This window comes from Grammomys surdaster, unplaced genomic scaffold (genome assembly GCF_004785775.1).
Source record: "Grammomys surdaster isolate TR1022 unplaced genomic scaffold, NIH_TR_1.0 144, whole genome shotgun sequence".
Taxonomy (NCBI): domain Eukaryota; kingdom Metazoa; phylum Chordata; class Mammalia; order Rodentia; family Muridae; genus Grammomys; species Grammomys surdaster.
In genome coordinates this window covers 1,318,025-1,326,839 of record NW_021604602.1, presented here as the reverse complement: position 1 = coordinate 1,326,839, position 8,815 = coordinate 1,318,025, and the positions used below count along the sequence as shown (strand labels likewise).

General features: G+C 46.1%; 1 protein-coding gene across 4 annotated transcripts in view; it reads right to left on the bottom strand.

Moving 5' to 3' along the window:
- Ak7 (adenylate kinase 7) overlaps window positions 1-8,815 on the bottom strand; it is a 75,202-nt gene that overhangs the window by 64,791 nt on the left and 1,596 nt on the right. For all 4 annotated transcript variants that reach the window (XM_028764563.1, XM_028764564.1, XM_028764566.1 and 1 more), the window contains exons 2-3: window positions 7,163-7,354; window positions 2,928-3,036 (exon numbers count right to left, since the gene is read on the bottom strand). In XM_028764563.1, coding sequence (XP_028620396.1) covers window positions 2,928-3,036; window positions 7,163-7,354 — 301 coding nt within the window. The remainder of the gene's footprint in view (window positions 1-2,927; window positions 3,037-7,162; window positions 7,355-8,815) is intronic.

Here is an 8,815-nt window from a genome sequence, read left to right as displayed (position 1 = left end):
GAGAGATGGCTCGGCAGTTGGTCAAGAACTTGTGCTATTCTTGGAGAAGCCCTGAGTTCAGTTCCTATAGTGCACACATCAGTGGCTAACAGTTGCCTGTAACTCCAGTTCCGGGGATATGATGCCCTCTTCTGGCCTCTGTGGACACACACACACACACACACACACAATCCCCCCCCCCCCATGGTGGCCAAGTGACTTTGCCCACAGAATTGAAGTGGCTCTGACTATATTTTCTTGCACAGAAACATTCTACTCCACAGTCCATAGAAATGAGTTAAGCCCTTTCCCCTCAACTAGAAAAGTGAACATTTTTTTAAAGAAATAAGAGAGAAGTGAGGTGCACTCCATGAGTAAGTCCCAGGGAAAGCCAGTGCAAGGGCCACGTTTGAGAAACAATTACTTTTTGTGGATGGGCCACGGGGTTCTCATCAGTGGGCTACTGCTTTTCTGTGGCAGCCAAAAGTGTCTTTATTTCCTGCCTAACATTCACAGTCACAGGCCATTGGGCCGAGGCTGGCAATTGTGGGAGATAGCTTAGTACCCTGGGGCACACTGGGTTTGGACAAGGCACACATCCTCTTCCAAAAATGCTTTCAGTGGCCTGAGACCCTTAACTGCGTGTTCTACACCCACTCCTCCCCTGACAGCACATCTAGCAACACGGTGGAGAACTTAGAGCTCTATCTGCACCAGGCATGCTTTTTTGCTTTATTTTTTTTCTTTTTCAAGACAGAGTGTGGCGCCTATTCCCAAATGTCAACCTGACTGTATCTGGAATGAACTACAATCCAGAAATGGAGGGCACACCTGTGATCCAGACCTTGAGGTTGGAAGACACAGGCTTTTGATCCAGATCTTCAGGCATAGTGGCCTTGAAAAGTTTAGGTCCAGGTGTGGCGGTACATGCCTTTAGTCTGGGCCATACCTTCTGCTGGAGGTCTACATAAGGACACTGGAAGAAGGAAGATTCACTCTTCTTCGCCTGCTTGCACTTACTTGCCAGCACATCTCTTGGAACCTACTTCTTCAGGATTCCAGATCATACAGAAGACCAGCTGAGACACCTAGCATCATGCGACTAAACAACAGAGCTGGTCATTGTTGGGTTAATTGGACTGCAGACTGTAAGTCATTCCAATAATTTCCGTTAATATATAAAGACCCTCCATACGTTCTGTGGCTCTAGAGAACCCTAATACACAGAGTTTCTCTGTGTGTTACCCTGGCTGTCTTGGAACTCAATATGTCTAGCACACTGGCCTAGAAGCTGGAGATCTGCCTGCTTCTGCCTTTCAAGTGTTGAGGTTAAAGGTGTCCACTACCACCACCAAGCTACATATACATGCTTTAAACAGTGGAAATAAGTTACTCTTCTTAGAGACCCCTGGATAACACCTCATTTCTCTCTAAATGTGTCTCAGTTCATATTCTGAAACCAAGAAACAATGGACAGATCTAGGTTGAAACTTAAGGAAAAAAAAATCATGGTTTTGCCACAGCACATATGTAGAGGAAAACCCCGGAGAGTGAGTTTTCTGTTGCCATCACATGAGGAGCAAACTGTTGTTGTCAGGCTTGGTGACAAGTGCCTTTTCTGGCTGAGCCATCTCACCAGCCCCTGTACTGGCTTTAGATGCAGGTGTAGTGAGGTATACTGTACCCTCAGAGTGACCTTTCTTATTTTTTATGTTTTTGGGTTTTTTTTGTTTGTTTGTTTTTCAAGATAGGGTTTCTCGGTATAGTCTTGGCAGACCTGAAACTCACTCCGCAGACCCAGCTGGTCTCAGACTCAGAGATCTGCCTCTGTCTCCTGAGCGCTGGGGATTAAAAGCCTCTGCCTGGTTCTCACAGTCACCGTTTAGAGAGAATTCCTCAGTTACCATTGGGCATGCATATGATTAAAACCAAGTGCATCATGGGAAGAGACACACTCATTGAGTTACAGGGCTTAAGTCTGGCAATCAAACAGAGAACCAACCTTACTAAGTCTTTTAGCAGCTAAACTCCTCCTCTTGAACTCCATAAAAGAAAGCCCCAAACACCATTTAGGGCCCTTGTGTACACTCACTCATGTGATCCACTGGTATTTCTTTCTTTTAAAAGATTATTTTATGTGTGTGAGTGTTTTTTTTTTCCTGCACATATGTATGTATACCATTCTCGTGCAGTAGGAGGAGTCCAGAAGGGCTTGAGTGATGGCTCAGTGGTCAAGCTCCTGCCACAGCAACTCTCCCACCACGATGAAGTGTGCCACAAGCTAAGCCAGAACAAATTCTTTCACCCTTAGTTGCTTTGCCAGGGTGCTTTATCACAGCAACGGAAAAGAAACTGAGAGGGTGTCTTAGTTAGGGTTTTACTGCGGTGAGCAGACACCATGACCAAGACAACTCTTATAAAGATCAACACTTAATTGGGGCTAGCTTAGAGGTTCAGAGGTTCAGTCCATTATCACCAAGGCAGGAACATGGCAGCATCTAGGCAGGCATGGTACAGGAGGAGCTGAGAGTTCTACATCTTCATCTGAAGGCTGCTAGGAGAAGACTGACTTCCAGGCAGCTAGGGTGAGAGTCTTAAAGCCCACATCCACAGTGACACACCTACTCCAACAAGGTCACACCTCCCAATAGTGCCACTCCCTGGGCCACGCATATTCAAACCATCACAGGTGGAGCTATACAGTAAGACCCTGTCTCAAGACATGAATGAGCACCAAGTAAACAAGCACAACAAAACACCCCAGAAGACCCCTGGGTCTCCACCCTAGGTACGCATTCCAAACTTTAGGCACTTAGACCAGTTCTGGGATTCTCAAAGTGGCTGTAAACAGTGCCCCTTGTGATTATAAAGAGTTAACCAGGGAGTTGGACTGCAGCCCAGGGCTGAGTGCTTTCCACCCCTAGCTAGCTTCTCAATAGTTCACTAACCAGAGACTGCCCACAAGGCCTCCTCCACTTGCTGCACACTCTCCGTGATGTTATAGATGACAACATCGCACTCCATGAGATGTGAGAGCAGATCTTCCCGGGAGATGCCCTGAAAAGAGAAGCAACCGTCCTTCTGCATCAAGTCAACAAGGGAATCCCCCACCAGAAACCCCTACCCCGGGAGAGCCCCACGGGGAGCCTTTGAAGAAGTACTTCTAGACAACTGAAATCTCTCTTTTGTATGTAGTTCACAAAGACGTCATGGAAAACAGCCCGGAGTGGGGGATTTTAGAAATTGCAAAACTGGGGGCTGGGGAGATGGATCCATGGCCTTGCAAGTGTGAAGGAAGAGCTGAGTTCTGACCTCCAAACTTAGATAAAAATGTAATTTGACAAGCTGGGGAGGTGGAAGTGGGAGGTCCTTGGGGGTCCCTCATGAGCCCGCCTAACCTACTGGGGTGAGCAGCAGATCAGTGAGAGACTGTCTCAGAGGAGGAAGACACCCAACACTGTCTTCCAGTTTCCACACACAGGTATCTGTGTGTACTTTTCTCCATGCCCTTTCAGGTCCTTTGGCATTCACCTTCCCTAATTTGCTTAGGTGACTATAACAAAGTGGGAGACCCCAGGTGTCTTAAAGAACAGAATTACAATACTATCATGTAGGGGACAAAGTTCAAAGCTAAGGTGTACTAAGCAAGTTTGGTTCCTTACAGCTAGAGGGAGGAATCCATTACTTTCTTCTTTTTTATTTCCCAGGGAGTGATGATTCTTGCAGAATACTTGATCACACTGAGAACCCTGAGATTGTGTTATTCCCTGAAAAAACCCATTTTCTAGTTGTGATGTGGCTCAGCCCTTAGCACATACCCTTAACCCCTCTGGCTGGAATACGACCCATCCTTAGCACACACCTTTAATCCCAAACAATGAAGGATATAGTTAGCGTGTAGAAGGAAGCAGCCATGTTTGAAAGTGATGTCTAATTGAGTGGCAGACAGACAGTGACGAATCAGAGAAAGATTTGACAGAATAGGATCTGCCCAACTCTCGTGAGAAGAGAGAAGAAAGGAATTTAAGGGAACAGTGCAAGAAGAGAAAAATAAAGAGGAGGCAGTTTTATTGGGACAGTCTTACAGAGACAGATTGCAGAGAGAGGGAGAAGGAGGGAGAGGGGGAGGGGGAGGAGAAGGAGGGAGGGAGGGAGGAGAGGGAGAGGGAGAGGAAGAGAGAGAGAGAGAGAGAGAGAGAGAGAGAGAGAGAGAGAGAGAGAACAAGCTAGACAGGGGTGAAGACAGAACAAGCCCGAGAATGAGAAGGAGCCAGAATATTAGAACATATTGCCAAAGTTAGCATGAGGCCAAGCAGAGCAATTCAGGAGAAACTGAGAGAAGCCAGTTTGACTCAGCTTGGTGAGGAGTTTGAGCCAGAACAGCTGAATTTAACCAGTCAGCTAGAGTTCAGAAAGAACTATAAAGGGTGAGCTTACTTATTCGGCAGTAAGTCTCAAAGGCTGAAAACATTCTAGCCCTCGATAAGATTGTAAGGAGGTTAGAAGCTTCTGGGACGAGGCCTAGTTACCAGGTAACCTAGGTTACTTGGAGTAAGCCTCTGAGATGACAGTTACGACAGGAGTATAAAAGCCACTTTTACAGATGGCAATGGCTGCTGTTGTGTGGCTTTGTAGATTCATAGTTCCCGTCTCTGTCTTGATGCTCACCTTGTGGTCCTACTGTGTGCTCCCCCTTGTACATTCACCCCAGAAAAAGACCCTCTAAAAGGTTGGTAGCATGGATTGAATTGTCTCCTCTCCCTGAAAGGGTGTTGTCTTAGTCAGTGTTCTATTGCTGTGAAGAGACACCATAACCATGGCAACTGATAAACGAAGGCATTTAATTGGGGGCCTGCTAACAGTTTCAGAACGTTAAAGCCCTTGTCCACCATGATAGGAAGCATAGCAATAGGCAGCCAGGCATGGCACTGGAGTAGTAGCTGACGGCCTACATTTGATCCACAGGTAGGAGGTGGAGAGAAAGATACTGGGCCAGTGTGGGCTTTTGAAACCTCAAAGCCCACGAATGCCCAGTGACACACCTCCTTCAACAAAGCCACACCCCCTAATCCTTCCCAAACAGTTCTACCAACTAGGAACCAAGCATTCAAATGCATGAGCCTATGGGAGCCGTTCTCATTCAAACCACCACGTATGTGCTGACCTCCTAATTCCTAGTATTTCAGTCTGCAACCTTACTTGAAGACATCGTCTTTGAATTTCAGATGGCTGCACGGGCTCACATAGTGGAACCCTTGGCTCTCAGATGGCGGCTGGCACACCATTTGTACTGAGTGATCTTGCACGTGGCATTCTTCTGTTTTTACCTCCTAAGTGTTGGAGTACAGGTGTGAGCCACCAGGACCAGCTGTGAGACAGATCTCAATAACACTTTGCAATTGACGTAGCTATCTTACTTAGGGTCTCTATTGCTGTGATGAAACACCAAGACCAAGAACAAGTTAGGGAGGATGGGGTTTATTTAGCTTACACTTCCTTTTTTTTTTTTTTTTTTTTTTGAGACAGGGTTTCTCTGTGTAGCCCTGGCTGTCCTGGAACTCACTCTGTAGACCAGGCTGGCCTCGAACTCAGAAATCCGCCTGCCTCTGCCTCCCAAGTGCTGGGATTAAAGGTATGCACCACCACCACCCGGCTAGCTTACACTTTCATATCACTGGTAATCGCTGAAAGAAGCCAGGATAGGAACTCAAACAGGGCAGAAACCTGGAGGCAGGAGCTGATGCACAGGCCGTGGAAGGGAGCACCACTTACTGGTTTACTACCCATGGCCTTCTCATTCTGCTTTCTTATAGATCTCAGAACTATCACCAGGCCAGGGATGAAACTACCCACAATAGTCTGGGATCTCCTCCCCACTCCCCTGTCAATCACCGTAAGAAAATATCCTACAGCTGGGATCTTATGGTGGCATCTTCTCAATTAAGGTCTCCACCTTTCAGATAACTCTAGTTTGTGTGTCAAGTTGATCTAAGACTAGTCAGCACAGTAGGCTAGTGAGTTAAATCGTCAGATGTGGACAGGTTATCGGGTGCACAGAGATCTACAGTGGGTTCAGAAAGTACAGATCTCGGTAGACAGAGAAGCTACCCCGGGAGAGGAAGCATCTCTTCTAGGGGTACAAAAATGTCTCCCAGTGAGGGCAGGGTCTAACTTGTCAGGGGAAGTTTGCACGGCTGCTCCATAGGCAGAGAGATACAAGACATTCAAGTCCCCTGAAGCTCATTACCCCGCGCCATTCCTCTTTCCTGTGAGGTATATTCACAGGGCCTCCATTTGAGAGATTTTTATGTTTTTTGGAAGTAAAGACTAGAGGAGTCTCCTTCCAAGAATCTCTCTTTTAAATTCTTTGCTCTGACTCCAGATTTAAAGTGGAGACATTGTGGTGTTCTCTGAAACAGAAAAGTGTGTCCTGGGCTGGGGAGATGGCCGAGTAAGTGAAGTGCTTGTAGCACAATACTCAATTCTGATCCCAAGCACCCATGCTGAGCTGCTTGTAGTAGTTTGCATAGAGATGTACACAGTACTATGGAGAGACGGGAAGCCGAGACAGAAGAATCCCTGGAAGCTCGTGGACCAGCTCACCTCGTATAGACAACAAGATCTATCAAAAGCAACCCTGTCTGAAGTGCAAGGCAAAGACTACCTTTTCTGACTTCTGCATGTGCACTGTGGCATGCAGATGTCTGCACGCACAAGGGTGAAACACAAAGATAGATAGATAGAAAGATAGATAGATAGATAGATAGATAGATAGATAGATAGATAGATAGATAGATAGACAGACAGACAGACAGACAGACAGACAGATAGAGATAGTGAGGGGCTGGAGAGATGGCTCAGAGGTTAAGAGCACTGGCTGCTCTTCCAGAGGACCCGGGTTCAATTCCCAGCACCCACATGGCAGCTCACAACTGTCTGTGGCTCCTGTTCCAAGAGATTCGACACCCTCACACAGACATACAGACAGTCAAAAAACCGTCAATGTACATGAAATACAAACAAATAAATAAATTACCTAAAACATATTTCCCATGTCCCGTCGTGAAGCCAGCCTGAAGAATGGAAGGGCTAAGATGGCAGAGACTGATAACACACTGCTAAGGGGCTGGCACCAAAGGGGTTCTGCCTTTGTCAAGTCTTTAGGAAAGCCATGGGAGCTCACCGAGTATGTCTCCACAGCGAAGTCCGGTTTGACGCTCTCTGGCTTAGCCAAGGTGCCCACGATCTGGAAGGTGCCTTCCTTCACTTTTACGGTGGGAGCTTCTGGAGCTGCGGCTGACTTTGTCTCGTCCTCTTCCTCCTCCTCTTCTCCAATCTCTTCCAGGGAAGTCCCGGCGACACAGTTAGCTAGGAACTGCAAAAGAGCAGGCATGTCCCCGGCGCTAAGCTAACCAAAGGAAGCCCGCGCCAGTGAGCGATAGTTCTGGGCTCTTGCTTCTACCACGGACCCCATAGACTGAGCAAACGCCCTGTGCATTGTGGTCACAACAAGGTTGATATGATGATGCCCTCGGCAGAGGACAGTGGCCACATACGGGGGGACATTGAACAGCTGGTGACACAGGCACAGAGAGTTTCAGTAACTGGTTGCTTTAGCAGTAGGCAGAGCTGGACTCTGGTGCAAATCTTTGTCTTGTTTAATTGGAACACGGATATTCAATATATATGAGCCCCTGAGGTGATTTAAAATCATTTGCTGGCATGGTGGTGTACACCTTTAATCCCAGCACTCAGGAGGCAGAGGCAGGCAGATCCCTGACTTTGAGGTCGGCCTGGTCTACAGAGTGAGTTCCAGGAAAGCCAGGGCCACACAGAGAAATCCTGTCCCAAAAACAACATAAAAACAAAAACCAAAAATCAGTTTGCTTATCCTTTACCACCCCTCCCTCATCTATCTTTCCTTCCTCTCTTTCTCTCCCTCTCTCTCTCTCTCTCTCTCTCTCTTTCTCTCTCTTTCTCTCTCTTTCTTTCTTTTGTTCTCAAAGCAAAGCCTCACGTATTTTAGGCTGGCCTTGAACTTGCTATGTAGCCAAAGATGACCTCAACTCCCAATGCCCCTGCCTCCACTGCCTGACTGCTAGGATCACAGTCACATACCACCATACCTGTTTTGTGCCTGGTAAGCAGCAAGCACCCTGCTGGCTTAGCTATCTCCCAGCTTAAAACTGTCTAATGGTTACATCTGAATAATGAAAAACCAATGAAATTAATTTTAAAGCTTTATTTTAGTACTGGGGATCAAATGCAGTTCCTTGCACATGTTGGTCAAGATCACTACCACAGCCGTTAGTTAGTCCTAAATGTTCTTTTTGATCTAACAAACCCAAATACATTATTTATTAGTTTAATGTGAAATCAATATAAATTATTACGGCTATGGTGCGTATCAAACGCAGGGCTTCTCACGTGCTAGGCAAATGTTCTACCACCGAGATGCTTTCCAGTGTCTAAAAATTGATGAGCTATTTACTCCTTCCTTTTTTTGTAGACAATTTCTCACTAGGTAGCCCAGGCTAGCCTCAGTTTTAAGCCACATTTACTTTCACTTACAGTGTTTCTTTCTCTTTTGGGACTAGCCATGTTGAAGTGTTCAGAGGACACATGGGGCCAGTAGCTATTCTTACTGAATAATAAAATAGCGCTAAGATTTAGTTATTTATTTTTAAAGACTCAATCTGTAATGTAAAACCTCTATCTTCGTCCAGTGATAATTAAAAAAAAAAAAACAAAAAACAATAGCCGTTATGGAACCAGGGCACCCGAGATCATAAGAGAACAAAAATCTAAAAAAAAAAAAAAAAAAAAAAAAAAAAAA